The sequence below is a fragment of the Equus przewalskii genome, chromosome 6, assembly GCF_037783145.1.
Source record: "Equus przewalskii isolate Varuska chromosome 6, EquPr2, whole genome shotgun sequence".
NCBI classification, from domain to species: Eukaryota; Metazoa; Chordata; class Mammalia; order Perissodactyla; family Equidae; genus Equus; species Equus przewalskii.
The window spans coordinates 74073150-74080542 of record NC_091836.1 but is presented as its reverse complement, the minus strand read 5'-3'; the positions used below and the strand labels follow the sequence as shown (position 1 = coordinate 74080542).

The 7393-nt window shown below is 39.8% G+C and overlaps 1 protein-coding gene across 1 annotated transcript; it reads left to right on the top strand.

Moving 5' to 3' along the window:
* Positions 1-5080: 5080 nt before the first annotated feature.
* Positions 5081-6651, top strand: LOC103553388 (hemoglobin subunit beta). Its single transcript, XM_008523927.2, has 3 exons — positions 5081-5420; positions 5549-5771; positions 6397-6651. Exons 1-3 carry the CDS (start codon positions 5329-5331, stop codon positions 6523-6525), a joined length of 444 nt encoding a protein of 147 aa, XP_008522149.1. The 5' UTR covers positions 5081-5328; the 3' UTR covers positions 6526-6651.
* The last annotated feature ends 742 nt before the right edge of the window (positions 6652-7393 follow it).

The following is a 7393-nucleotide window of genomic DNA, read 5'->3' as shown; positions in this document are numbered from 1 at the left end:
CAATGAAATCTTTCCAAACTCTCCTCCTCTACCCATTTTTCACATTTCTTTATCTGTCACACTCATGCTGTATAAACATTTTTGCCTATTTTATACTATCCTACATGACTACTGAGCATTGTAAAGTTTTCCCATAGGGAGTAAATAAATATTTATTAAATGAAATAGTCAGTGAATGAATGAGTGATTCTTCCTTGTCTTAGAACTCCTGGGACTAGAGGACAGTCTGAACAATAGTCGATTGCATAAAGTTCCTTTGGTGTTAATGCTACAATATACAACAAAGAATCATGTAGGAAAGTAAAGCACTGATCAATCATTTGCTTTCGGATGGTAGGTAGTAAAACATCTTTGAGAATTATTTTTGTCATAAGTAAAATTAGAAGGATTTCTAGAACCTTCTAATTTGTATGCATTTCTTTAAATCTATATCATGTTCCTGTTGATTAATTTTAGACTTACTTGACTACCTGAAGCAGGACCTGCTACTTTGTTCTGTATACATGCACTTCCATAATAACTTGCCTGTTCTACCAGGGTGTAGACAACACATTAGAGTTTACTGTTTCACCACTAGGTGTTGAATTGCCTTAGGGCAGATGCTTTTTTATATTCATTTTTTTTTCTCCGTAGGTCATTGTACCAAGAACTGAGAAGTCTTTATATGTGAACAAGATCTTTAAGAACCATAGTCTCACAACTTAGAAGCAAAGTCACCTTAGAGAAATTTTAGGAAGATTACATTTACACTCCTGACTACAGAAAAGTCCTCCTAAGAATCAGATAATAGGAGAAGAAGAGACTTTCAGAAAATTTGAAAGAGGGTAAGAGAGATTGTGGGTTTCATAAACTGGAAAGGGGGAAATAAACTAAGCTTCTTCCTTCTAAATAGTTACGAGAAGAATAAAAATATATAAAGACTCAATGTACTCTCTTTTGTTCCTTCACCTCTAGAGCTGGCCAGTGATTCTAGAGAAGAAATTGGCCCTAAAAATCCCAATACTGGAGAACTCAAGAGAACGTCACCTGTGATGGGACGTGCATCAAGCCCAAACAATTACTGCATACCAGGCACTGCTGTCTCCACACTGGGAGTGAGGAGGTCATGGGGTGGAAAGAGACTTGGCAGCTTGTTGTTATATTCTCATTCTTTGTTAGAGTAGAGCTTCTGTAAAAGTCTAGGAATGGAATTAATGCCTTAAGACTTGATTTTAATTTTACTTGATAATTTACCCAATGGTTATTTCAATTTCTTCCCTATCATGTTGCTTTATAGACTATGTTCAGTACGTTTGAATGAAGATGGTGTATTTGTGTGAAAGAGAGAAAGATGGGAAGGGAAAGGAGGCAGGGAGAGAGAGAGAGGGGAGGAGAGGAAAGGGGAAGGGAAGAGAGAAGAAGAGAGAAATAAAATGAACAAAAGAATTGTGGGTAAGCTTCCATAATCATTTTAAAATAATTTAATTTAATTTAATATCAAGGGAATTTAGCATGATCTTCTAGATTATCCATCTCTGGAGCCTCAGAGCAGTGCCCTGGAGATTTGGCTTTATGAATTAATGCCTTACACATTTGTAAAGGGTGTCTAAACTGAAGCCAAGATTCTGCCTGTAAAGATGTACGGTTTCAAATTTAACTTGGAAAAGACTGCTGCTTTACTCTCCATAAATCAGCACCATGGCCCACTTAGTGAGGTACACAAAAGCTAATTATGAGTGAAAATCTGAGCTGAATGGAGGAAATATTAATGTGGGAGTTGTTCTGTAAGAGTTAGAATATACTTGTCAAAGTTATGGCTATACTAACTTCATTGCTTTTTAGAAAGAAATATGACTTTTTTAAAAGTGAGTAAGTATCCTATTGTTAAACTATTTTGTGTGTATGTACTTTTCTCTATAAGTTTTACTCTTTCTGGAGCATGTTTATTTTATTTAATTTTATTAATTCAATTTAATGATATTTTAATTTTGAAAGGATGTTAAACTGAAGGAACCAAGAGATTGTGCATCTGGGAGAGAAGAGGAAAAAAGTAACTGAGCTCGGGGCCAGCTCCGTGGCCTAGTGGTTAAGTTCGCACGCTCTGCTGTGGTGGCCCAGGATTCGGATCCTGGGCGCGGACGTGGCACGGCTCGTCAGGTCACATTGAGGTGGCGTCCCACATCCCACAACTAGAAGGACCTGAAACTAAGATATACAACTATGTATGGGGGCGGGGTTGGGGAGATAAAGCAGGAAAAAAAAAAAAAAAACAGCATTTCCTAAAAAAGAAAAAATAACTGAGCTCAACACAGGAAGATATAAATTAAATTGTTGAAATGATCTACTTAAGGAATTTAGCATTGAACACTACAGCATGTTCAAGGGTGTCCTATTTGAGTGTAATTTTTGAAACAAATGACAAAACCACACCCCTCTGGATGAATGTCATGACTCTCTTGAAGGAAATTAATGCTCACCCTCTTAATTATACTCAGACCAGGCCCATCCTGGTATAGAACATTAGAAATTAGGTAAAGTAAACAGACTGGAACAAAGGAAAAAAGAAAACTTCTGTCTCTCTCTTGCAGACTTGTAGGGTGTTGTGTGTATGTATGTGTGTGTGTGTGTTGAATGTTCAGAGGGGCTCGAATCAAAGCAGAACAGACATCCTGGTACCTTTCACAGGGTGGAAGTAACCTCACAATGATGAAGATGGCAGTGGGCCTAAGAAGCTTTCCAGAACCTTTGAATGCTGACCTGCGTTTGAGCCTAAGGCTCTGAACATGACCACATTTATCATTATTCATTCTTCCTTATTTTATCTGGTATGTCTGAGCTTTTCGTGTCTTATTACAGCTTACAGCTTTGTCCTTGCGGGGTCATGGGAAATAGAAGGAAAAGTCTGTTTCATTCTTCAGTCATGCTAAGGAGCAACAGTAAGAGAGAACAGCAGCTCCTGTCGTGAAGCCGGGATGAGGGTAGTTGCAGCAGTTGCCAATACAAAATACTGGTGCCTGGGTCATTCATGGCAAAAGAGGTTTAACAAGACTCAACAGAGGACTTCAGGGGAACAACTTCTGATCACAAGAAATGGCAGAGCAAGTCTTTAAGTAGATGCTAATTTCTGTCAATCAAAATGGCATATGTAGCCCTGACAATTTGACTCTTTGCAGGAAATTATAAATGTATTCTATACCATTTAGTAAGGTCTGGGAATTTGCCATGACACAGAGTTCCTGCAAAAGACATGTCCAAACTTCCCCAGTAGACCTGCTTTTATATACATATGCCTGCCCTCTGATATCAGGGGTGTGAAATGGGGTCTTGAAAACAGTCGGAATGTAAAATAATGATAAGGATAATAGCGGTTTAAACTTAATAAAATGAAACTCAGACTCTAAAGGTCAAGCGAAATCTTTTTTTTTTTTTTTAACATTTAAAACATTTGAAAGGCCTCTTTTCCTAGAAGCCAACTTGAAAAATCTTTTCCCAGAGATAGACCAATAGTAAGACCCTCTTTGCTTCAGGATTTTAAAGAAGAATGAATATAAATGGAAAATATTTAAATTCTGTCTATTTTGCCCATGTGATCTTTTAGGGGCATATAATTCTGATATAATCTCCAGGCGGCAGAAAAGAACCAAGCCTTTCCTACATGTCTGAGAATAATTAGACTAAGTTTTTTCACAAGTACTTCACGTGGCTTGTTACAAGTAAACAGGGTGAGGAATTTTTATTTATCCAGCAATGATGGAGAAAGCGTTTTGGAGAATGAAGCAGTGGAAGTGGGAATTTTATGAATTTCTTTAGAAACAGAGAAGTCCTTTTCTTCTGGTTCACCTAAAAAGGTTTTTGTGGTTAACGTTTCAGACTCTTACTGCTGACAGGATGAGAGACTTCTGTTAAGTATTTGTTGCCGGTGATGGCAAGAGAGAGAGGAAGATGGTTCTAGACATCAGGGGGCTTGAGTCAGGAGAAGACTCTAGGGTAGGAGAAACACGGTAAGTAGAAAATGCATGGTCATTTCCCTAGTGAAACATAGTGGGAACTCAGGAAGGGGGATGATGCAGGAGGTGGAGATGACGGAAAGTTGGGAAAATAACTATTAGCGCCCTCAGGGAAATCTGAGATCCTATGCTGAACTCTGAAATGCTTGCTGCTTTTGCTCTTTTCATTGCATATTTCAGTGGCAAGGAGCAGAACTCTACACCTGAAGTTAACAGAATTGATTACACAGGGGGATAAAGAGGAATGTTGGAAAAACCGTAGAGATAGAAGTGTAAATTTTAATACAGGAGGGTTTAAACAAATAAACAAAAATACCAAAAATATAGAGAGAAAATGAGATTATGAGTGATGAATTTGAGTCAAAGAAATGATTATACAAACAGCATTCTTAGTAGCCTGGGAGGAAAAAAAATAATCTGGGACAAGACTGGAATATTTTTCCACTTTCCTATCTCTCCTTTTTAGTCACAGAGAAGCTTCTCTGTTCTCCCAGACACTTTCCCAGATCAGTCCAGGAAGAAGTAAGTTTCACATCCCTGGTTACTCTTTGAAAACATTGCTTTCTTTAGGATTCCTAACAATTTGGGTTGTAACTACTTTTCACCTATAGGTATTTCTTACTTCATTGAGAGATCACTCTGTTTTCCCCAAAACCTAATAGAGTAATTATTTCACACACAAGTCTTGATAGATATTTATTCTATTTTTCAGTCATCATTTATTTGGTCATATGACTAAATTAAGGAAAAAATGTATGAATATTTGTTTTCTTACCAGGAGGGTTTAATCCAAACCAAGAGAAGGAAGATATACTTAGAAGAGGGGAGGAGGTCTCATTCATGATGTCTTTGTAACTATTTTGCATATTCTGAAGACTCAGGAGGAGATCCATCCATAGACTCCTAAGTTACTTACCACAGCAGGTAAATCTTTTCCATTTGCTGGACCTCAGATTCTTCATCTGTGTAATACGAAAATTGAGGATGCAATCTCTCAAAGCTTACCAGGCTGTGATTCTAAAACTACGTGCAAGTAAATTTGCTGAGGAGGACAATTATAATAGCATTTCTACGGCTGGGATGGGATCTGGAGACACCTAGAGAGAGAGCTGAGGTTCCGAAGTCAGACTTATAAGACACTGCTAGAAATGCCTAGGACAGGTATGGCTGTCATCTCTCAGGCCTCACCCTGGAGAACCACACCCTGGCTTTGGCCAATCTGCTCACAGGAGAAGGGAGGGCATAAACCAGGGTTGGGCATAAAAAGAAGAGCAGGGCCAGCTACTGCTTACACTTGCTTCTGACACAACCGTGTTCTCTAGCAACCACACAACCAGACACCATGGTGCAACTGAGTGGTGAAGAGAAGGCAGCTGTCTTGGCCCTGTGGGACAAGGTGAACGAGGAAGAAGTTGGTGGTGAAGCCCTGGGCAGGTTAGTATCCAGGATACAAGCAGCTTAAGGAGAGTCGTAGAAGCTGGGTATGTGAATATACGACCGTCTCCTGGGTTTCTGACAGGTACTGACTGCCTCTGTCTCTTGTGCTGTTTAAAACCTCTTAGGCTGCTGGTTGTCTACCCATGGACTCAGAGGTTCTTTGACTCCTTTGGGGATCTGTCCAATCCTGGTGCTGTGATGGGCAACCCCAAGGTGAAGGCCCACGGCAAGAAAGTGCTACACTCCTTTGGTGAGGGCGTGCATCATCTTGACAACCTCAAGGGCACCTTTGCTGCGCTGAGTGAGCTGCACTGTGACAAGCTGCACGTGGATCCTGAGAACTTCAGGGTGAGTCTCTGTGACCCTCAATTTCTCCTTTGCCTTCCTCTTTTTGGTCAAGCTCATGTAATGAGGAGAGGACATGAAAGTCAGGCTGCAGTTCAGAATGCGAAGAGATGTTGTGGTTGCATCACTGCGGACTCCGGAGGAACATTTAAGTTCTTTTATTTTCTTTGCTCAAAACCCTTGTTTCTGCTGGTTCATTCTTGTTTTCCTCTTTTTGGTCTCTGCAATATCTTCTCATTGTATTTTTAATTAAATTTTTTGAGTGTTTAATTAAAAACAACTTTCTTCTTTGAATCTACTTTCTTTTTAAAAAAAAAATTCATCTAATACTTTCTTTCCCTTGTCTCTAACTCTTTCGTTCAAAGCAAAAAGGATAACATGTATTATTGCTTCCTTTCATGGTTCTAAAGAATAACATAACAAGTTCTGGGTTAAGGCAGAAAGGGAGAGACATTTTTAAGTATAAATTCAGGTTGTTATTAGCGGATTCACATAAATAGTAACATCCAAGATTCAGCTATTTTCCTGCTTATAGTCTAGGGCACAGCTTTGGATAAGATTGGAATATTCTGAGCCCAAGCTGCTTCCCTCTGCTAACCATGCCCCCTCTTTTTTCTCTTCCCCACAGCTCCTGGGCAACGTGCTGGTTGTTGTGCTGGCTCGCCACTTTGGCAAGGATTTCACCCCAGAGTTGCAGGCTTCCTATCAAAAGGTGGTGGCTGGTGTGGCCAATGCACTGGCCCACAAATACCACTGAGCTCCCTTTCATGCTTTCCGAGAAAGGCCTCTTTGTGCCCAAAGTCCAACAATTAAACATGGGGATGTTATGAAAGGCTTTGAGATCCTGGCTTCTGCCTAATAAACAACATGTATTTTCATTGCACTGGTGTATTCAATTATTTCTGCGTCTCTCACTCAGATGGGCACATGGGAGGGTAAAGCATTTAAGTCATAAAGAAATGAGTAGCTACGTCAGACCAACTATATATCTCGGACTCGATAAAAAAAGAGGTTGTAAATAGTTAACATATGTAGGAAACAGACACTGGTGCCTATTTTTATTTTCCCTCCAAAAAGGATTCAAATTCAGGCTTGATTTGGGGGTTAGATTTTTGCTATGCTTTTATTTATTTTAAATAGCTTGCCCTATAAATGTCTTCTCTCTCTTCGGTTGCCCTCATAGCACTAAGCCGACTAAGTTCTTCTGCCTAAAGGCACCCCTGCTTCTCCAAGATTTCCTTTACATGTTTTACTGTCCCCATTGCCCTAATGCCATCACTGATACCCTAGTTCCCTGTTACCTTATAGAGATCTGCTTGAAGGAGGAAAAGCAAGGGGAGGTAGTCTTGCTGCCTCTTCCTTGAGCCTTTCACAGTCCGCACCGGAAGGAAGGGGCTGCTAATATTGTGATAAGTATAGGACTGAGGGGAATGTAGAAAAGGGTTTTCTGTGGCTTGATATTCACTGCTGTTTTATAATTGTTTCATGGGCTTACAACAAATGAGAGCCCATTCTCCTCAGGAGGCTTTAGCATTCACATTCAGAAAGTGATTGGAAATCTGCTCTCTTCCTTATCCTGCCTCTGCTGGATTCTCTGCCTTTGTAGTCACTAGCATAGTGTTACC